The sequence below is a fragment of the Salmo trutta genome, chromosome 16 (genome assembly GCF_901001165.1).
Source record: "Salmo trutta chromosome 16, fSalTru1.1, whole genome shotgun sequence".
In the NCBI taxonomy this organism is placed as follows: domain Eukaryota; kingdom Metazoa; phylum Chordata; class Actinopteri; order Salmoniformes; family Salmonidae; genus Salmo; species Salmo trutta.
In genome coordinates, this window is record NC_042972.1 from 56156144 (window position 1) to 56180028 (window position 23885).

General features: G+C 42.2%; 1 protein-coding gene across 2 annotated transcripts in view; it reads left to right on the top strand.

The window, feature by feature from the left end:
- The window catches only part of LOC115151074 (zinc finger E-box-binding homeobox 2-like), a 62977-nt gene extending 45507 nt beyond the window's left edge, over positions 1 to 17470 (top strand). The window contains exons 2-9 of one of the 2 annotated variants that reach the window (XM_029695033.1): positions 8126 to 8455; positions 10219 to 10452; positions 12335 to 12549; positions 12801 to 12909; positions 13171 to 14558; positions 14785 to 15021; positions 15324 to 15507; positions 15765 to 17470. In XM_029695033.1, coding sequence (XP_029550893.1) covers positions 8126 to 8455; positions 10219 to 10452; positions 12335 to 12549; positions 12801 to 12909; positions 13171 to 14558; positions 14785 to 15021; positions 15324 to 15507; positions 15765 to 16465 — 3398 coding nt within the window. In that variant the 3' untranslated portion in view covers positions 16466 to 17470. The remainder of the gene's footprint in view (positions 1 to 8125; positions 8456 to 10218; positions 10453 to 12334; positions 12550 to 12800; positions 12910 to 13170; positions 14559 to 14784; positions 15022 to 15323; positions 15508 to 15764) is intronic. The other variant, XM_029695034.1, reaches the window with a different exon arrangement.
- The last annotated feature ends 6415 nt before the right edge of the window (positions 17471 to 23885 follow it).

Sequence of the window (23885 nt, forward strand, 5' to 3'; positions counted from 1 at the left end):
ATATAATGTCCTGGTCCTCTCTCTGCAATGTGGCCTTGCTCTCTATGTGTGCTATCAGACCAGGCCAAACGAGGGCAGAGAGAGCAATGGACCTGCCTGCCTCCCTGACAGACTGACAGTGTTGATAGAAGAGCTGTAGTGGGAGGTGTTTGTTCTTAGATGTGGTGCCTCTGACTCATTGCAAGAATGTCAAATAGCTGCTTTGGTATTTGCTATAATTCAGACATTGCGTTGCGTTAGTGTTTTGGGCTAGTTGATCTCTAAAATGTCCTAAATAATCCTCTTCATCATCATCATCATCATTGTGGAACTTCTAGATTAATACAGTATGGATCTTCTGTCTGTGCTACTGTCATCGTAGGTAGGCTACTGTAACTATTTCCTGCTTGCTCCTGCATGTGTGTCTCTGTCTAAATATGTGGCTTGTGTAACATAGCATTTCACATTTTGGTTATTGTGAGAGAAAATGGTATCTTGTCTAATAGGGAGTTTGTTTGTTTTTCAAAACATTATATTAAAAAAAGTAATTAGCCGCATTTCATCTAATACATTCCCTGTATCAATTAGATGTTTTTTTTTTATTGAACTTGCACAAGAAAAGTAAATTAATATAGATAACTTTTATGAGTTTTAGTTCTATACTGCACAAGCGTGTGTTTTGCTCGCCCACCATTACAATTTCCTCTGTGTCTTGAGAAGTACTGCTGCCATTACTGTCAATGTGGCCTCCTCTCCTATACCTTGCATGTGGTAACACAGCTGTAAAATTGTGAATTTAGTTTCTATTTCTTCAGAGAGTTGAGAAACATATTGATTTTCTGGATGTTATATTGAACAACCGTTGGCTGCGTGAAAGCGCTTGTTTACGACTGCCCCAATGGCATCTTTGCCATGTATGATTGTTGCTAAGTAAAGGCATGCAGATATTTTGAATGTGTACATTTGACATTTTATCCGAATCGTTCACCCCTTTAGTTAATCTGAAATACGGTTAAAAATACTTAGCCATTTTACTAATTTAACTGTCCCCCACGATGAAATCGGGGAGGTGACTGTGGATCTGTCTCTGTCCATTAGGACGTTAGTTACATGTGATATCTCAGACACCACTCAGCCGATTTGGACGAAACTTGGGTGAATGATGTGTTTTGCCATAGAGATTCAGCATTTCCAAAATTACACTGAATGGCCCAAGGTGGGAGCTATAGTAATTAACAAAAATGTGGTAGTCACATGCAAATCTCAATTGACCCAAGGGGGGGCGCATTTGTGGGGTACGACATGTTTACTGTTGCCATCAAATCAAATCAAAATGTATTTCTCACATGCGCCGAATACAACAGGTGTACCGAATACCTTACAGTGAAATGCTTACTTACAAGCCCTTAACCAACAATGCAGTGTTAAGAAAAACAAGTGTGAAGTAAAAAAGAAAAAAAACGAATAACAAATAATTAAAGAGCCGCAGTAAAAAATAGTAGCGAGATTATATACAGGGGTACCGTGTCAATGTCAATGTCAGAGTCAATGTGCAGGGGGCACAGGTTAGTTGAGGTAATTGAGGTAATATGTACATGTAGGTAGAGGTAAAGTGACTATGCATAGATAATAAACAGAGGGTAGCAGCAGCGTAAAAGAGGGGGTGTGGGTAGCCAGGTAGCCATTTGATTAGCATTTCCTTGTTGTTTTATCATTGCATTGCATGTCAGATTCCTCAAGATCAATAATAGTGTCACCCCTTTTCCCCTCCACCATTTAAAATCAACAAAATATGCATCATTTCCTATTTTTTCATTAATCTTTTTAGCTGTAGTGATGAATTAATTTACTGTCATATGTGGCCCATATGGTTTCTTCTTGTCACGTCCTGGCCAGTATATAAGGTTAATTGTTTTGTAGTTTGGTCAGGGCGTGACAGAGGGTATTTGTTTTATGTGGTTCAGGGTGGTGTGTTTGATTAAGGGTGTTTGATTTAGTATTTCCGGGGTTTTGGTTTATAGTCTGTTTATGTATTTCTATGTCTAGTCTGGTGAGTGTGTTTCTATGTTGGTTAATTGGGATTGGGACTCTCAGTTGAAGGCAGGTGTTGTCTATCTGCCTTTGATTGAGAGTCTCATATATAAGGGTGTGTCTGTGTTTGTGATTTGTGGGTGATTGTTCTGTGTAAAGCACTATGCTTTGACAGACTGTTATTTGTTCGTCTTCGTATTTTGTTATTTTGTATGTTCATTCTTATAGTAAATAAAAGTCAAGATGAGCATTCACGTACCTGCTGCATATTGGTCTACCTTTTCTGATGACGATTTCGTTATATCGTCAGAGGACGAAGATACTCGTGACACTTCTCCTTTTCGTAGATTTTATTTCCTTGGAAGTCATCAAGTCTGTGCAAATCTCCTAACCTCAAAAATATTGTCAGAGTATAATTTAGGTTTATAATAAAATCTAAATGTTTCAGTGAACCAATTTCACTTTTAGAATGTCATTTTAATAATAGAGTTTGAAATATATACAGTGAGTTCCAAAAGTATTTGGACAGTGACACATGTGTTGGTGTTTTGGCACTGTACTCCAGAATTTAGGATTTTAAATGATACAATGACTATGAGGTTAAAGTGCAGACTTTCAGCTTTAATTTTCATCGATATGGGTGACATTTACAAATTACATAACTTTTTGTACTTAGTCCCCCATTTTAGGGAACTAAAAGTATTTTGAGAAATTCACATAATAATTGTCACCCTTGATAAAGATGAGCAAAAAAGACTGTATAACATTTTGGGAAATTATATTATTTTGTACAAATACAATTGCTCAGAGAAAGAGATTTGTTTTAACAAGTTATAAAAAAAATGTTTTTAAATGTTGTGGTCAAAATGATTGGCACCCCTGTTTTCAGTACTCTAGCACCCTGCCCTTGCGAAGATAATGTATAAATGTTTTATTGAGATTGGAGCACACGTTGGGAGGGATCTTAGACCATTCCTTCATACAGAATTTTTCCAGATCCTTTATATCCTTAATCTGTGTTTATGGACTGCCCTCTTCAATTCAAATCACAGGTTTTCAATAGGGTTCATGTCCGGAGACTTGAGATCGCCCTTGCAAAACGTTGATTTTGTGGTCAATTAACTATTTCTTTGTAGATGTTGATTAGTGATTGTAGTTATTGTCTTGCTGGAAGATCCACTTGCGGCCAAGTTTCAGCCTCCAAGCAGAGTCAACCAGGTTTCAGGCTAAAATGTCCTGTTATTTGGTATAGTTCATGATGCCGTTGACCTTGAAAAGGGCCCCACGACAGTGGAAGCCAAATAGCCCCATAACATCGAACATCCACCACCATATTTTACCACCAATTATGGTCAAATATATATATATTTTTCATAAATTATGGTAAAATATGGTGGTGCATATTTGATGTTATTGGGCTATTTTGTTCTCCAATCTCATAAAACATTTTAGAAAAAGTATTGTTGTCGTTATCCTCGCAAGGGTAGGGTGCTGGAGTACTGAAACAGGGGTGCCAGTCATTGTTAGCCCTATCTTTATTAGATTTGTAAAAAATTACTTCTTAAACAAAATCTCTTTCTCTGAGCAGGTGTATTAGTATAAAATAATTTCAGGGGCCTTTATCTCATTTATGAATGGTACCAATTTAATTACGACTTTTACCAATATTAATGATTAATAGGATAATTGATTTATCAAAAGTTTTGCTAATAATGCATTTATATGGCTTTGTAATGGCGGACTGACAGAGAATGGAGTAGGCTGCAAAATTGTTTTATATTTAAACATTTTATATATCTTTTATATCTTTTCAAATACAAATTATTTTCATCTATTTTATAGTCACATTTAACGTCAACTTTGTTGCCACACCACATGGTATAATATCTTGCTACAGGACAGTATATGGCTCCAGAGGTAGGCTTGGTAGCTCCTACTGTATCTCCCTTCACTGAGATCTAGCTGAACTGTGGAAAGACAGAGACTACATTACATTCCTTTTACAGGGGATGAAATTGTGATCCAATCTGTTTCCTGAAACGACGGGAGATAGAGAGGTACAACTATATGGCCCATGTTGCAGCATGTCGTTGAGACAAGACTCTTATTCCTGCTGGGATTTCTCTGTAAGACATATAGTACACCAAAAATCACACCCTACTCGCTATATAGCACACTACTTTTGACCAGGACCCATAAGGCTCTGGTCAAAAGTAGTGCACTATGTAGGGAGTAGGGTGCCATTTGGGCTCAGCCCCAACCTACCAGTAAGAGGGAGAACTTTGGTCTGGTCCACATTACCTCCCGAATTGGATTACATTTTTCTCTCCTATAACAGTGATTGACACTGTACGGCATGTGCTGTCATTAAAGCAGCATCGCACAACATGGCCTTGGGATTGCTTTCATTATCTGCACACTTGATTTATTTATTTGGATAGCGAGTGCATTCTTCACAAACTCTTTTATATTGGGTAAGAACCAATAAATCCAAGAGAGGCTGAACAGTGCATGGGGCTAGGAAGGAGAAGACAGGAGAGAAGGAGAAAAAGAGAGAAGGAGAGGAGAGGAATTGGAGAGTAGAACACAACTGAGAACACAGGACAACTGTCATTTTGCATGTTTCGTGGGACGGGATTTCAACCTGTTATCGCGCTACTCTGCTGCATCATGGTTGAGGCTGTCGATCAGTGAGTCCTCAGGGGACTGTTTGGATGACTGTCTGAGAACAATAACATTCACCATATTAATATCTACACCACTGTGCTGACACCAACTTCAGTGATTAGAGAGACAGAGGAGATGCCTACCAACTCTGCCCAGCACATCCTCATATTGGCTCTTCAAAGTCTTTATAGGAGTTATCTCATACTCTCAGCTCATAGCAGAGCAGAAAAATAGCTCCCTCCGTGCTTCGAATAACTGGTACAGCAGTGAAGAGTAATCTTGTTTAATACGGAGTTCATGACTAGTGAATTTAGCGTGGGGCGTTGTGAACCATGCTCCACGCAAGTCAGCCGAAGCATGCATTTACTGTGAGAGAGCAGAGCGAAACTGAGGACGCTGGAAATGAAATAGCTGCATTTCTGGGCTGCCCCTCGAGCCCACCGGCCCACTTCTGCACGACAGTCAAAGCATCACAGTCATAATTTAGAAAGGTCACGTCTGAATTTAGTCACCTCAGCTCTTCTGTATATGCAGTCAGTGAGAATGATACAAGTGTGTCCCATCTTGATTACTCATTTGGACCAATACTTTTTTCTTCTTCTAAAATGGCAGTGGGTTCCCCAAACATGAACTCATCTGCTTACTCACCGTGTGTGAACACAATCACATAACGTAAGACAAAAACCTAGGGGGGATTTCAATTTTATTTAAATGAGAAGAGAATAGAAATCCAGTCATACCCGGAGTCATTCCTTGGACATATAAATATAAAACAAGTTCATCAATAGCCATTTACAGTGTACTTGTAGCAAAGCTGCAAGTAATTCATATGCATATGAACTGAATACAGGCCAGTGATTAATTCCATGACTTCATAACAGTAAATACATAATAAAACATCTCATTCAAAGTGTGTACACATGCTGCACTGTACAAATCCCTCTCTGAGTTCTCATTTGATAAGGTGTCAACTTTTATGTTTATGTTGTACGTTTGTGTTTATTTAAGAAAAAATATTTTGTTTGTGCGCTTGCCTTCGTTCGACGTCACGTGAACAGTAGGAGTTTTAAACAGTAAATACACGAGGAAACAAACTGTAGGATGACATTTTTACGTTTGCCGACACTGCTCCTATCAGTGCCAATTCAGCACATACTGTATCTAGTGGAAAATATTGTCAAAAGTCACACACATCAGAGCTTCGTCTTTAGTGAAGGGTTATATGCAATGATGTATATAAACCCATCAAAGTGAATGGTTCTATGCAGTGCTAGACACATCAAAGTGAATGGTTCTATGCAGTGCTAGACACATCAAAGTGAATGGTTCTATGCAGTGCTAGACACATCAAAGTGAATGGTTCTATGCAGTGCTAGACACATCAAAGTGAATGGTTCTATGGAGTGCTAGACACATCAAAGTGAATGGTTCTATGCAGTGCTAGACACATCAAAGTGAATGGTTCTATGCAGTGCTAGACACATCAAAGTGAATGGTTCTATGCAGTGCTAGACACATCAAAGTGAATGGTTCTATGTGGTAATGATTAGATATTGCCAATGCGGTCATAGCGAAGCTGAAAATGTTTCCCACTTTATATATCAATGCCATTTAGCAGAAGCTTTTATCCAAAGCATCTGAAAGTCATGCCTGCATATATTTTACATATGGGTGGACCCAGGAATTGAACCCACTATCCTGGCCTTACAAGTGCCACACTCCACCAACTGAGCTACAATTCATAATTCAGATGCGATACTTTCGTTCAATGTCTGTACACATACATGCTCTTACGAAACCATATGTGTGAGTTCTAATTTTATCAGGGACGCAAATTTGGTTTTAGAAGTTAGGGGGACGTAACTAAATAATGTTATGTATATTTTTTATCCAGCCGGATAAACACTCCAAACAGCCTACCCGACCGCTAGGAGGTGTCAGCATGGTCCTAAAGCACAACTTTGCCTCGTTTTGTATCACATTCTAATGATACATCTGGGGGGGGGGGGGGGGGGGGGGGGTAGAATGTAGAAATGTCCCTGCCATACCCAGTGAAAGTTGCAGACCTAAATTGTATAGTTTATGAACTGTTGTGTTTTTTTTTTGGCTTTGTTTGAAGTGACTTACACCGTTTTTCATAGAGAAACATAAACATATGTTTTCAGGTGCCAAACCTGTGCCTAAAAGAGCTCCCTGTTAAAAAGTACAGTTCTATGCAATGATGTATATAAACCCATCAAAGTGAATGTATGGTTTTATGCGGTAATGATTAGATATTGCCAATCAGAGGGAGGGGAAAGAGATAGAAAGAGAGAGACCTCAGAGGAGTTTGGGAAATAACAGTCTACAGTTGAAATCCCCTGCATGTGTTTGTGATCCACATGAATTGTCTTCACGATGGGAAAAAGGGGCTTATACAGTCCCTCTCAGATTTGTGTGTGTGTCACGGTTGTCATATGATGAAGCAGCGGACCGAAGCGCAGCGTGTGTATCGTTCCACATTTTCTTTATTAAACTGTGAAACTATGCAATACATACAAATAAACTGAATGACCAAAAACAACAAACCCGTGACAAAGCGTTACAACATACACTTACTCAAAATCAATCTCCCACAAACCCAGGTGGGAAAAACAACTACTTATGTATGATCTCCAGTTAGAGACAACGATGACCAGCTGCCTTTAATTGGAGATCATCCCAAAAAAAACAACAACATAGAAATACAAAACTAGAACATAACAACATAGAAAATCTAAACTAGAAAAAAACCCTGTCACGCCCTGACCTAGTCTACCATAGAAAATAACAGCTTTCTATGGTCATGACGTGACAGTGTGTGTGTGTGTGTGTGTGTGTGTGTGTGTGTGTGTGTGTGTGTGTGTGTGTGTGTGTGTGTGTGTGTGTGTGTGTGTGTTTGATAATCACTTATTGTCTCCACGATGTGAGAAAGTGGCTTTTACGGTCCCTCTCAAATTTGTGTGTGCGTGTGTTTGATAATCATTCATTGTTTCCACGATGGGAAAAAGTGGCACTGGATACAATAGCACTCTCACACTTTGATGTGTTGTACTCTGCTGTTTTATACACTCTCCAGTTATTTCTGTGCATTTTACCTTTTAAAATGTTCTCTCACTGTGTTAGATATGTCAGTAACGCAATGTCAAAAATTAGAGGAGAGTTCTATTAACCCTGTGAAAATAGTCACCACTTGAACTAATAATATAACTATTGAGGGTAATTACATGGTTGCAAGGTTTTAAATGTAAGGTTTCTTTTATAATGTCATTTTTTGTACTTTATTTAAGAAGACTCTTAATTAATTTAGATTCTAACGAGAGTGAAATAGAATTACCTTTAATATTTAACTGATAAACCTCCTTTCCACCCTCCCCTCTTTCTCTCTCTCTCTCTCTCTCTCTCTCTCACACACACACACTCTCGACAGTGGACATTGAGCAGGCCAGTTCGCTGGGCTCGGAGGGGAAGGATGATGATAAGGTGGGTTTGTGGAGCCTAGAGGTCCAGGACTATCAGGACAGTCTGGACAAGACCAGTCTGACCCCCAGCGAGGGAGAGGGTGACGGGGAGGGGACTGAGCCAGCAGGCAGCCCCAGCCCTAGGGGCCTCTCAACTCGGCCCCACAACCTAAGCCTCAGCCCCAGCCCCAGAGGGGGCCACTGGGCAGAGGGGGCCGAGGAGGAGGAGAGCCCTGGGAGTGAGCTAACCATGGAGGACAAGGATGGAGAGAGGGAGCAGGGATCACTCAAGACCTATAGTAAGCTTATCAATAAAGGTCACACTTTTTCTTCTTCAGTCTTGGTTTGTCCCCAATCTCTTATGGACAGACTACGTAAACATAGATGGTACCGTAGATCTGTCATGATACATTGGGATGCGTGAGATAACGAGCAGTATTAGGTCCGGTGCTTTGGACAAATCATGATTTCGCAGGTTTTTGTATCTTTCGAAGTGTGGAAGGGTAGGGGACATTTGGCCCATAGACTTACCTGCAACTTAAAAAAAAAAAGGGTGGAGCTTTTCGTTCCGGTTCCGATACTCGTTCTATGCCTTCTCTTAACACATATGATCCCGAACTTAATTGAGCATCTGACCAATTATGCAAGACTTTAGTTCTGGGTTAACCGAGATTTGTTTGTCCCAAATATCCCAAATGGCACCCTATAGTGCACTACTACCATAGATCTTTGGTCAAAAGTAGTGTACTATACTGAACAAAAATATAAGCGCAACATGTAAAGTGTTCCATGAGCTGAAATAAAAGATCCCAGAAATGTCCCATACGCACAAAAAGCTTATTTCTCAAAACTGTTTAGCACAAATTTGTTTACATCACTGTTAGTGCCAAGATAAACCATCCACCTGACAGGTGTGGCATATCAAAAAGCTTATTCAACAGCATGATCATTACAAAGGTACACCTTGTGCAATAAAAGGCCACTCTAAAATGTGCCGTTTTGTCACACACACATGCTCACATACACGTTCCCTTTTATTTAGATAGGAGATCAAAGGCTCACGCAGCTCGCCTCCTAACAATCACTTGTTGCTCCCTTTTCTCTTTCTTCCTTCCTTTCTTTCTTTCTTTCTTTCTCTCTATCTCACACACACTCTTTCTCTCTCACTTTTACAAACACACACACACACACACACACACACACACACACACACACACACACACACACACACAAACACACACACACACACACACACACACATACACACACACACACACACACACACACTCTCTCTCTATCTCTCCCCCTTTCTCTCCCTCTCTCCTCTCTCACCTCATGTGATTTGGCTGTGTCTGATGAATGCAAAGCCCAGTTTTTACAACACTCAACCACACAGGCTCTTCCCTCGCCACATGAAGAACGGATCAAAATATGCCAACATCTGCAAACATTTGAAAAAACGTCCTCAAAGTGTCACAGGCAGGCAGCTCAGTGCAGAGCAGAGCACTCTGATTGTGATAGAAACCAAAGCGCCCTCTCGTCTCTCGTCTTCTCTTCACATTACATTACATCTGTGGGTTTCTATGCCTGTTACTGCACTCAAGGTCAATGAGAAAAGCTTTGTGGCTATTCCTTTCGGATGCCCAGAGCAGACAACTTCTCTCTTTCATAGTTGTTCATAAAATTCAAAACACAGTATAACTATGTATTTTATCTAAGTGTTAAACAATGACTAAAACATTGCAAGCACAAGGGTGAAATATTCTCTAGATAGTGCACTACATTCGACCAGAGTAGTGCGCTTCATAGAAAATAGAGTCATTGTGAATGTGCCCTCTCTCTCTATCTGTTCTATTTTGTTTACTATATGGAACCAGACCAGTTGACTATTAATGAAATTCACTACACATAAAATACTGTCATTTGGGATTTGCTCACAGTCTCTGTTCATATCATATCATTACATCATATTTAAGCAATAGGGCATGAGAGCCTATGGTTTATTTGTTGGGTGTCCTTAGGCACAGCACACGTTTTTATCCCCTATCCCTCTTTTTCCCAGCAGGTCAGAGGTCAGACAGTCAGGCCCTGGAGGACATGGCCCACTATGACTTCCTGGCCCAGCTGAGAAAGGCATCCTCCCACCACCCTGCCTCCCAACACTACCACCAGCACCATCAGCCCCCTAACGGCAGCGCTACAGCCCCAGCCATGTATCACCCTGGCAGCCTGAACCTCCACGATGACCCCCTTCCCATCTGGTCTACTGGGACGCAGCGCTCACCTGAGGGACAAGGTACTATAGGCTACTCTCTGCCTGCTTTGACGCAAACACACTGCATGTCTCTATCTACTGCATGCTAATAAGACTAGTTTTCCAGGTAGACTACTGTCTGCTTTCACTCAAACACCTTTCTCGTAATCTCTATTTATACGGCCGGTAAGGCTTTCTACAAGATTCATAGAGCTACTTTTTTTCAAAATTGCAGGGGAAAAAAATATGAAGCCTATCTTTAGAGGCCTATAGATATACGTGCAGTTGAAGTCAGAAGTTTACATACACCTTAGCCAAGTACATTTAAACTCAGTTTTTCACAATTCCCGACATTTAATCCCAGTAAAAATTCCCTGTTTTAGGTCAGTTAGGATCGCCACTTTATTTTAAGAATGTGAAATGTCAGAATAATAGTAGAGAGAATGATTTAGTTCAGCTTTTATTTCTTTCATCATATTCCCAGTGGGTCAGAAGTTTACATACACTCAATTACTATTTGGTAGCATTGCCTTTAAATTGTTTAACTTGGGTCAAACGTTTCACGTAGCCTTCCACAAGCTTCTCACAATAAGTTGGTTTGTAGGCCTCCTTGCTCGCACACACTTTTTCAGTTCTGCCCACACAGTTTCTATGGGATTGAGGTTTGTGATGGCCACTCCAATACCTTGACTTTGTGGTCCTTAAGCCATTTTGTAACAACTTTGGAAGTATGCTTAGGGTCATTGTCCATTTGGAAGACCCATTTGCAACAAAGCTTTAACTTCCTGACTGATGTCTTGAGATGTTGCTTCAATATATCCACATAATTTTCCCTCCTCATGATGCCATCTATTTTGTGAAGCGCACCAGTCCCTCCTGCAGCAATGCACCCACACAACATGATGCTGCCACCCCCGTGCTTCACGGTTGGGTTGGTGTTCTTTGGCTTGCAAGCCTCCCCCTTTTCCTTCAAACATAATGATGGTCATTATGGCCAAACAGTTCCATTTTTGTTTCATCTGACGAGAGGACATTTCTCCAAAAAGTGCAATCTTTTTCCCCATATGCAGTTGCAAACCGTAGTCTGGCTTTTTTATGGCAGTTTTGGAGCAGTGGCTTCTTCCTTGCTGAGTGGCCTTTCAGGTTATGTCGATATAGAACTTGTTTTACTGTGGATATAGATAATTTTGTACCTGTTTCCTCCAGCATCTTCACAAGGTCCTTTGCTGTTGTTGTGGGATTGATTTGCACTTTTCACACCAAAGTACGTTCATCTGTAGGAGACAGAACGCGTCTCCTTCCTGAGCGGTATGACAGCTGCACGGTCCCATGGTGTTTATCCTTGCGTACTATTGTTTGTACAGATGAACGTGGTACCTTCAGGCATTTGGAAATTGCTCCCAAGGATGAACCAGACTTGTGGAGGTCTACAATTTTTTTTCTGAGGTCTTGGCTGATTTCTTTTGATTTTCCCGTGATGTCAAGCAAAGAGGCACTGAGTTTGAAGGTAGACCTTGAAATACATCCACAGGTACACCTCCAATTGACTCAAATGATGTCAATTAGCCTATCACTAGCTTCTAAAGCAAGCTGTTTAAAGGCATAGTCAATTTAGTGTATGTAAGCTTCTGACCCACTAGAATTGTGATACAGTGAATTATAAGTGAAATAATCTGTCTGTAAACAATTGTTGGAAAAATTACTTGTTTCATGCACAAAGTAGATGTCCTAACCGACTTGCCAAAACTATAGTTTGTTAACAAGAAATTTGTGGAGTGGTTGAAAAACAAGTTTTAATGTCTCCAACGTAAGTGTATGTAAACTTCCGACTTCAACTGTATGTAGATATAGTTTGAGGACTGGACATAGTATCTTCCTGAAGGTTTAGTTCACCCTCTCTCTCTCTGGTGTTTGTGCACCCTAGATGGCATCCCTCTGAGTCCTGATACTCTGAGGAACCTTCAGGCATGTCCTTTCTGCCAGCGCACCTACCACCTCGGTGCGTCTCTACGCGAGCACATCAAGTTCTGCCATGAGCGGGACGGGGGGCACATGGTGTGCCCGGTCTGTGGGTACACTGCCCGCTATAGGGCACAGATGGAACAACACATGGCACTGCACAGTCAGGTAGAGGATAAGGTGAGACACTGGAAGAAATATAAAATCATTCTTTTGGAGCCCATCTACTACAAGGTGGCACTCTTTTTAATGGATCTTTTGAGCTGGATCTGAACCAGCGAGCTAATGACTCATGAAAAGAGTTTTGTGTTAGTTCATTTAGTTTGACTGTTGAACATGCAATGCCGCTCTCAAGTGAATTCTTAATCTCTTGTAGGCAGGCCTACTGATTTGACTGTGTGTATGGTTATGTCTGTGTGTGATTGGTGCAGCACCCTGTGTCCGACCACGGCATAGAGAGCAGGAAGTTCAAGTGTCTTCAGTGTGGGAAAGCCTTCAAGTACAAACACCATCTCAAGGAGCACCTCCGCATCCACAGCGGTAAGGAAAAGGAAAATCCAAATCAATCCTGTCAACTTTACGTCGTGTCAGATAAGGTACTCTAGGTTCAGTAGAATCTTATATAGGTAGCGCCTTATGTACAGCAGGTTTATTATTAAGGATAGGTGGGTAAGAGGGTAGAATCAAGAGCAGAAGAGCATGATCTGCTCTATGAAGTCTATTCTGTTTTTTTGACAATGAAATGTTTTCTGAACTGTAGTATCTTGGATTGATATTCCCTATCTGCGCTTCTTCCTTTAGGTGAGAAACCGTACGAGTGCTCCAGTTGCAAGAAGCGTTTCTCTCACTCCGGCTCCTACAGCTCACACCTCAGCAGTAAGAAGTGCCTGACCGGAGGAGGAGGAGGCAGCGGAGGAAGAGGGGGCAGCGGAGGAGAAGGAGGCAGCGGAGGAGGAGAAGGGAGCTATAACAACGGACATGGCCACCATTGGGCCAACTACTCCTCCCTTGCGTCACCCTCTGCAGGTAGTGGAAGGAACAGCAGTGGGATGGGCTCTCCCTACCCTCCCCACACCCAGGAGGAACATCCTCCAATGGGGTTAGAGAGGAACCTGTATCTCCCTAGAGACCATGGTACGCGTCTCCTCCGGGGCCAGGAGCTAGGCTGGGAGTTGGGCCGGCGGTGGGACCCCACGCCGGAGCGCTTGCTCCAGGCCAGTGTGTTCAAGGAGACCAACCTGCTGCCGTACCTCCATGCCGGCACCGGGGTAAAGTTTGAGCAGATGCTGCAGGAGATGCTGCACAGGGAGGAGAGAGGGTCTGGCTCAGCCAGGGAGGAGGGGAGACTGGGGGTTCACAATGGAGGGAGAGACGGGAAGGCATCACCGGAGGCTCCGTTGAAACTAAAACGCAACCGTGCCGGCTCGGGTGATGGCCAGGGGGTAGGTGGAGGGGTAACATGTCGTTGGTGCTCTCAGCTATTTCCCAGCCCCGCCATCTTACTCCAGCACGAGCGCTACCTCTGTAAGATTTACCGAGAGGCCATGGAGGTGTCTGAGGATCCTCACAGCAAAAAACACCTCTCTCCCCTCTACTTCTCCACCAGACCCCCTCTCCACCCACCACCATCAGCAGATAACCACAAACCCCCAGCGATGACTAACGGTTTCCCGAAAGACAAGTCTCCTCTCCAGAGACCCAGCTGGAACTCTGTCCCTCAACAGCTGCTGGTTGCCATGCACTCCCCCCTCCCGCCCAGCCCAGACTCACTTGCCATGAGGTCCCATTGGTCCAGCCAGGAGAGTGACAGGAGTGGCGGCAGCCCTGGCCAACCAGCACCAACCAGCCCTGCTACAGACATGTCATCCCCTCCCCCATTGGGGCGAAGACGGGTCCCCTCTTCAGGGTTTGGCTCGCACCTCTGCCTGGACCTGTCCTCTGCCGTCCTCACCACTCCTGCAAGCCGAGCTGCCCCCCAGGGAAGGACCCACCGGTCGTATAGCTCCGAGAATGACCAACCCCTGGATCTCTCCCTCCCCAAGCCCCAGGAGGGGAAAGCCCTAGAGGACAGCAAGCCCTATAATGGACACCCTCACTGGGAAGAGAAGAGACAGAAGACCCAGAGAAACCCAGCAGAGAACCAGCACTACCGGAGGCTGAGTGTCAGTCTCAGTCCACCTCCTCACCAGGTAGAGTAGCTGCTACATGTGCAGTAGCTAATGGGGATCCTAATAAAGTAAACCATGTGTGCGTGCAGATGTGGGGCAGGAAGAGGGGGTACTATTTATGTCTGACTATGGACTGTTGTTTGTTTCGTGCTGTGTTTCTATGCAGTTTATGTATTTAATATGTGAGCACTGGTAAGAATTCCCTCCTTAAACTTCAATCTACAGTAATCTACTCTAATCCCACCAGCATCATGCAGTCTACAGCGGCGCTCATATTGTCGGGGGTTCCATCTACAGTGCCTATCCTTTGTTTAACCCTATGATGCCTGCTGGGCTAGCTGGCTCAGGGCATGATGGGGTCCCCTCCCTGCCCCTCAGCCGTCCAGTTAGCAACCAGGGATTCCTCTCACCCATGACCTACATGATGGAGTCAGACACAGACGCTGTGCTGAAGAGGATCCACCAGGAGAGACGAGCATTAATGGTAAAATTTATGTTTTTTCTTAGATGGGCTGACAAATACTGTACATGTTACTTCCAACAGTGTAACTGTATTTCATGTCACCTCCATGCGTAGATATTCCAAGCAATGGATTTCACATTCATCTTGTCATGAAAAACAAGGCTTAACCTAGTTAAGTCAACCAGTTGGTTGATGTCTTCTCAGTCAGAACAAGTATACAGCTAGAAAATAACATCATCAAGATGTCATGTGCCAAAGGTTTGCCAAACATTTGCCCGTTGGGTAGAGACCTCTCCGACTATAGATCTGTGTGTGTCCTGCAGGGTGAGGTGATGGGCCGCGGGGGTCTGGACTACCTCTCTCTGATACAGGAGGGAGGAGAGGGCGAGGGGGGGCCAGGGAGGAAGAGACTAAAGAAGACAGACGAAGGCCTGTACGCTTGTGACATCTGTGACAAAACCTTCCAGAAGAGCAGCTCTCTGCTCCGACACAAATACGAGCACACAGGTACATACAGAGTCTACTGTAACTATCTTACTCAATGAATTTTGAAGCATATGATTGATATTGATAGATCATGTTTCTGTTGTATTGCTAAAGTGAGCAAAGTGTTCCATGATCAGGCAGATATTATCAAAAACAGAACAAGGAACTGAACTACATACACATAAAGGATCTTTAACAATTGCAAAAAAAAGCAAATGTACTTGATCAAGAAATTGCCACAGTTACACATCTGCCTCTGTTTTGGTGTATTCCCACAGGTAAGCGTCCTCACGAGTGCAAGATCTGCAAGAAGGCCTTCAAGCACAAGCACCATCTAATTGAACACAGCCGCCTGCACTCTGGAGAGAAGCCCTACCAGTGTGACAAGTGTGGCAAGCGCTTCTCCCACTCGGGCTCCTACTCCCAACACATGAACCATCGGTATGCCTACTGCAGCCTGCACCAGGACCAGAATGGGGGTGAGGAGCATCCTCTAACCCCAGGAGGGTCCACCGATGTGGGCCACATGGCCTTGGACACCCCCCTTTCCATGGAGGACACCCCAACATTTCTTAGTGACTCCAGTCTAGACGGGGGGATAGAAGGGAGAGTAGATGAAGAGGAGGAAGAAGAGGAGCACGAGACAGAAGAGACTGGAGGCGGACGTATGAAGGAGGCATGTAGTTTGTCAGGGTTAAGGTCTGGTGGGGGGTTGGGGCCGAGCCCCAGTCTGGCACAGGGGTCCCCTGTGGGGAGGGACAGAGAGAGAGAACAGAGGGAGAGAGACAAAGAGCAGGTTGACAGACACAATGAAGAGAGAGAGAGTGCTGGTCTAGGGACTCACGGACTAGAGACCAACCATCACTGGGACAAAGACACATTGGAACGAAATGGAGACCAGAACATAGACACATACGAGCTGAGCCAGGAAGCTACAGTGTCACAACAGTGGACAAGTGTGCCAAAACAATGCATCTAGCTACATGTACAAATAAGGATTAATAGGTGTGAAAATATATTTTAAAAATGCACTGTTCAAAATATAGCAAAACGTATACTGTACAGGTACAGTAAGTGACTTCCAATGCAAAGTCATATGAACATAACCAAAATAAGGACCACATGAACTGATAGCATAACATAAAGTGCATAGTGAGAGCCATGGGTATGATATTCACGCTGGTCGGTATGTTAGCATGCACAATATTGACCACTACATATCTGTCATCACAGCTACCAGTTGACCACTTACGACTGGTTTAAGGTAAAGGTGAAGGAGTATGCACTGCAAGGTAATGTTGTTCATGTTGTTCTGTAGCAAGCAGTGTTGTTCAATGTGTTTCCAGTTGCCTTATCAGTATAATACAGTATTTTTTATTTGGCAATACAAGTATTCACTTTTGAAGGTTTTTATATTAGATTTGACATCATATTCTCCAAAGACCAAGAGGTATCTCTGTATCAAACAATTGACCTCTGTGTTTTAAAATGAATAAGCAATAAATAATAACTATTGTTCAAATTAGAATAAAGGATTAAAGATGTATTATTTTTTGCCAAAGCTACAAATTGGTTTAGGATATATCCATTATGACTGTGGTCAGCTGTGCATTCATTATGGGCATTAGTATGCAGATAGATTAGTGCCACATTATGTAAATTGTTATATTGGCAGTAATATACTGTATCTCCATACAAACACAGATTTACCATTGGGTTTCCATGGTGACTAATGAATGGCTAATACAGTGTCTAAAAGATCAACAGGGAAGCCGGTCACTACAAACGCTCACTGACTTTTACACTGAGCCATTAGGAAGTTGAATGTTGGGTAGCCACCCTAAGCCTGCTAAAGTAAATCAATTTACAGTATTTCTACACACAAGGGGAAAACTAGAGAGTATATATATCCAAATTAAAATTGTTTTATTTTGTTTTCTTTGAAGAATAAGCAAATAAATTAAACTTGTACTGCCTCACAAAATGATCCATATCTCTTAACAGACATGTGGAGTTGCTTTGTCTCTATTAGAAAAACGCAAATACATTGTCTCGCTCTATGAAATATAAGTGCAGTACTATGCTTGTACCACAGTGTAGGTCGTACTACAGTTGCACTCGAATATATTAGCCCCCTTGCACGATTCACTATTTCTTCTCAAATACGTTGAAATTGAAAAACAGTTTCATGTTCACACGTTTATTTGTTTGGTTAATAACTGCACAGTTTGTTTGTTTGTTTGGTTTGTTTGTTTGGTTAATAACTGCACAGTTTTTAAAGGTCCAATGCAACCGTTTTTATCGCAATATCAAATAATTTCTGGGTAACAATTAAGTACCTTACAGTGATTGTTTTCAATTTAAATGGTTGAAAATAAACAAAAATAAATTCTTAGCAAAGAGCAATTTATCAAGCAAGAATTTTGCAAGGACTGTCCTAGAGTGGGGAGGGGAAAAGTGAAAACTTCCTGTTACTGGCAAAAAGGTTTGGAACTCTTTTTTCTTATTGGTCTATTAAATAATTTACTGCATGGTGATGTCACCAGGCAGGCCAAAACTCCATCCTACCAAAACAGACTGACATTTCAGGCAGTCTTTTCAAATAGCTCTTACACTAAAAGGGCATTATAATTTTCATAATTTCACAGTATTATTCCAACCTCATAGTGTGGAAATATATATAAAACACAGGGAAATCATGTTTTTGACTGCACTGGGCCTTTAATCAAAACTGAATTGAGATTTTTCACTTCAAATGGCCTGGAATAAATTACTCACAATTCCAATTAATTTGGTTGGAGGCAGGTGATTCTCATTTACTGTGTAATTGATCTAACCTGTGGTAAGTAGCAGGTTGCAACAGGGTAAAAATAGCCATTCAACCAGTTTTGAAAAGATCCATTCTGATCCATTGCACTCTATTGTAAATTTTAAGGGTGCCAATAGCACAACTGTATATTGCCACAACAATGAAAGCAGTGTCACTTATTTCAGTTCTGGTGTTACCATAAAAATAGAATTTCTAGAACTGGACATTCCTATTCTTTCAGTCTCTATTTCTATGGGTGTGTCCACAGCGACAGAGTCAAGCAAGGTCTCAGAACAGATTCTATAACATTTATCATCTTCATACTTCCTCTATCTGACTGTGGTGCAGTCCATGTGAAAACCGCCTCAGATATACAGCATTCAGCCACTTTGAGTCATCTGTAACTTCTCTGCTACAGTTGATAAGATTGAGTTACAGAGAGCTTAGATGTGACCAAGCCATTGTCTTCAGTACATACTGTACTACTGTACCTGTGTGGTAGTCTGGCTAACATCTAATGTGAAGTCTTCCTGACTTCAGAGTCTGGAAAGGCTGTTTTGATGTTGTCAGCACGATGCGTCGATAATTAATGGGGCTGTGCTTTTACTGGTTGGCTCTCCTCCGTGTTTTTCTCCCTCAAACACCCACATACACAGCCCCCCGAGCGCTGCCCCACTTCCGTTACAACTGTTGGAATTTCAAATCCAAACAATGAGAGGTCTCAACTCCCCAGGAAAAACAATCAAACATTTGAGAACCAATTAATGCGTCCACTCAATTTCTGAGCCAATATTGCATTTACAACAGCCCCCTGTCCAGACCAGTGTGTCACGCAGGGCCGTCATACTTTTGCTCAAGACCAAACATTTAAAGTAGGCTGAACAAATGTACCAAAATCATTAAAATCCCAATTAAAATGCATAGCAGAGGCCAGAGACAGTGCCAGTTTGCTTTGTCAGTTAGTCAGTGCATCCGATTGCTTTGAAATTGATGTCGGCATTTGAACTCGGCCTTGTATACCTTGTTGTAATCTGATAGCCATGTGTTCATTTAATTGGGAATTGGGAGGTGAGGGAGCCCTCCTTTTTGGTGACCATTTGAAACCAAAAGCTATTTTATTGCTATTAAAATATAGGCTGTGATAGCTGTAATACATTTCCACCTCTCACTCGATCAGTCTTCCTCGATTAAAATTAGATACTCTTACAGATCAATCTTGATGGCAAAATGTCATTAAATATTGCTAAGTTATTTAGCTATAGTATGGATGTAGGGTTGTTTTTTAAAGTAGAATAATCACCCATATAGTGCAACTAATATCAGATAGACAAGCTGGCCCTCTCCAGCCATTACCACAAGCTCATCCTCCCAAATAAGGTGCCACCAACCTCCGTGGTTGCAATCAATATTATCAGCCACCTGGTTGATACAAAATGTTTCAATATTCTCTGAGCCGCTTCGTTCGTTGATACAACGCTTCAATATTCGCAGAATGTTTGCCTTCCCTGGCGAAAAATGCAAACGCGACAATGAGCTGGGCGCACACTTGAGGAACATCTCTGAATGCAGCACAACGAGCGCACGAAACAATGCCACTGTCATGGTACGCCTATGCGCCGTTCCACAAGGGTGGCTTCATATATAACCTTACATAAGACAGATGGTTACCTAAGGCAAAATCAAAAGGAGGGTGGATGGGTGGGCGTTGAGAGTTTGAATCTCATCACAGATAACGTGAATGTCTAGCAACCCAAAGGTTGGTTTGAATCTCATGGACAATTTTAGCATTTTACCTAATTAGCAACTTTTCAACTGCATGTTTTAGCTACTTTGCAACTCGGTACAGAAAGGCATAGTGGAACTCCATGGCTTGGGATTGGTGCTGAATGGACAGCCCTCTGTCTAGAGCCAGCTATATAATTATTTTGTTTGTGGGCAGTTCTTTGGGCACCATGATGTTTTAATAAACATCTTATTTTGCATTCAAGCCTCAGTTTTTGATTTATTCCTTTTTTCGACAGTGTACAGGTTTCCATCTCTTCCAGTTGGTGGGCAGTTAGACATTTTTGGGCACAGATAGCCAGGGGCACACTCCAACACTCAGACATAATTTACAAATGAAGCATTTGTGTTTAGTTGGTCCGCCAGATCAGAGGCAGTAGGGATGACAAGGAATGTTATCTTGATAAGTGTGTGAATTGGACCATTTTCATGTCAAAATCTAATGAGTACCTTTGGGTGTCAGGGAAAATGTATGGAGTAATAAGTACATTATTTTTTTTAGGAATGTAGTGAAGTAAAAGTAAAAGTTGGCAAAAATATAAATAGTAAAATAAAGTGCAGATAACCCAAAAAAACGACTTAAGTAGTACTTTAAAGTATTTTTACTTATGTACTTTACACCACTGTGTTTTGTATGGTATGTATTCATTTGTGGATGCCCATTTCGTATGATATTTTAGTAATTATAATTCGTATTATATGTTTCAAATTTGCAAAACGTACAAAATATGTTACGAATTTGCAAACAAATGATATGTTATGAATTTTAGCTAGGTGGCTAACATCAGCTAGCTCTCTAATGTTATGCATTTGTAGATTTTCCTTTTGTGTTTCGTAATTTTCGTAATTCTTTGGTCAAGTTTGTTTGTCTTCATGCGTCGTTGTCGATTGTAGGCCTAAGTAGGTCCTTTGATGTAGCCTATGCCTTTTCTTTCAATGCAGGGTAGGATTTATCTGGCATAGTTTGCATTCGCGGTCAGCCGTTTTATGCACCGGTTACTTACACGTTGATGTTGGCATTTTAAGTCGGCCTTGTTGTTGATATCGTGTATTATGCCTCGATTTCACGTTCACTGTATTCGCCGTTCCACAAGTAAGCGTTTCAATTCATGATGAGGTTGAGTAGTGGTTGACATCGCAGCCTATTTTTTGTTGTTGTTGTTGTTGTTGTTGTTGTTGCTGTTCTCCAAATAGCATTTTACAGTTTTTCAATTGTGTAGAAATGCAATAAATGAGCTTCAACCTCCTAAAGAAAATCATACTTTGCCATACCCTAGGTTTAGCTGAACTGATACCACTGGTGTCACAGCTCTTCCTGGACTGTGTCAAGTCAGTCATGTCAGCCAGGGTACCTGTGTGGAGCCATACTAGTGCCAGCAGAAATTACATTTAAATTCAATCATTTTGAATTCAGAAAGTGAATTTGAATTCAATAGTTCTGAATTTGTGTTTCACAAATTGCATATGCCTGACACTTACTCTATCACTATGAATTGAAAGCCCATCATGGGCTTGTCAATATTTAGTAACAGAGAGTGTAGTCATATATCCAATCAACCAACTTCAAGATGATCCAATTTTGTAGTATTGAACTGCAAGCTTACAACTGCCTCATGCCACCAGCTGTTGTTAATTTTATTATATGTATATCTGCACAAACATACTTTTATCAGGCTGTATTTTTTTAATCAACTCAGCTATGACTTTTTTATTGAATTACATTTAGTATTGTTTTTTTAACCTGTGGATATATTTGTAATAAAAATGTACATTTTGCTTTACCCTTTGATTAATTATTTCACAAACTGCATCACTGGATAGGACCACACATGAATTATCAGCTTCAGGGATAAACCAATCAAAATGCTCCCAGTAGGCCTACCTCAGTTCCCTCTTACGGTATATGGTAACCTCACCACCTCAATTCTCTGCTCAAGGGGACTAAATGTACAGAATGTGCATGATGATTCAGAGATAGTGGAGATGTTTTACCCTGAAACATGTGGTTTTGGCTGTGCCATGCAGACAAGACAGTGCTCAGTAACTGTTTTAACTCACAGATAGCTTAGTCATCAGTCCTTAGTCACTCCTCTAGTGTAACTAGAAAGACAGCAGGGACATTTTCATTTTTCATTTTTACCTTACGCAGGTGTGCAACAAGCTCTTTGGGAGCGGCTCTTTGAGAGTTGCTCCCCTGAACAAATCAAATCAAAGTTTATTTGTCACGTGCACCGAATACAACAGGTGTAGAACTTACAGTGAAATGCTTACTTACAGGCTCTAACCAATAGTGGAAAAAAGGTATTAGGTGAACAATAGGTAGATAAAGAAATAAAAAGACAGGCTATATACAGTAGCGAGGCTATAAAAGTAGTGAGGCTACATACAGACACCGGTTAGTCAGGCTGATTGAGGTAGTATGTACACGTAGATATGGTTAAAGTGACTATGCATATATGATGAACAGAGAGTAGCAGTAGCGTAAAAGAGGGGTTGGTGGGTGGTGGGTGGGACACAATGCAGATAGCCCGGTTAGCCAATGTGCACTGGTTGGTCGGCCCAATTAAGGTAGTATGTACATGAATGTATAGTTAAAGTGACTATGCATATATGATAAACAGAGAGCAGCAGCAGCGTAAAAAGAGGGGTTGGGGTGGGGGGGCGGGTTGGGGGGGCACACAGTGCAAATAGTCCGGGTAGCCATTTGATTACCTGTTCATGGCTTTGGGGTAAAAACTGTTGAGAAGCCTTTTTGTCCTAGACTTGGCACTCCGGTACCGCTTGCCATGCGGTAGCAGAGAGAAAAGTCTATGACTGGGGTGGCTGGGGTCTTTGACAATTTTTAGGGCCTTCCTCTGACACCGCCTGGTGAAGAGGTCCTGGATGGCAGGCAGCTTAGCCCCAGTGATGAGACACCAAGAAACTTGAAGCTGTCAACCTGCTCCACTACAGCCCCGTCGATGAGAATTGGGGCGTGCTCGGTCCTCCTTTTCCTGTAGTCCACAATCATCTCCTTATTCTTTGTTACGTTGAGGTATAGTTTGTTATTCTGGCACCACCCGGCCAGGTCTCTGACCTCCCCCCTATAGGCTATCTCGTCGTTGTCGGTGATCAGGCCTACCACTGTTGTGTCGTCTGCAAACTTAATGATGGTTTTGGAGTTGTGCCTGGGCATGCAGTCATGGGTGAACAGGGAGTAAAGGAGGGGACTGAGCACGCACCCCTGGGAAGCTCCAGTGTTGAGGATCAGCGTGGCAGATGTGTTGCTACCTACCCTCACCACCTGGGGGCGGCCTGTCAGGAAGTCTAGGATCCAGTTGCAGAGGGAGATGTTTAGTCCCAGCATCCTTAGCTTAGTGATGAGCTTTGAGGGTACTATGATGTTGAACACTGAGCTGTAGTCAATGAATAGCATTCTCACATAAGTGTTCCTTTTGTCCAGGTGGGAAAGGGCAGTGTGGAGTGCAATAGAGATTGCATCATCTGTGGATCTGTTTGGGCGGAATGCAAATTGAAGTGGGTCAAGGGTTTCTGGGATAATGGTGTTGATGTGAGCCATTACCAACCTTTCAAAGCACTTCATGGCTACGGACGTGAGTGCTACGGGTCTGTAGTCATTTAGGCAGGTTGCCTTTATATTCTTGGGCACAGGGACTATGGTGGTCTGCTTGAAACATGTTGGTATTACAGACTCAATCAGGAACATGTTGAAAATGTCAGTGAAGACACCTGCCAGTTGGTCAGCACATGCCCAGAGCACACGTCCTGGTAATCCATCTGGCCCCACAGCCTTGTGTATGTTGACCTG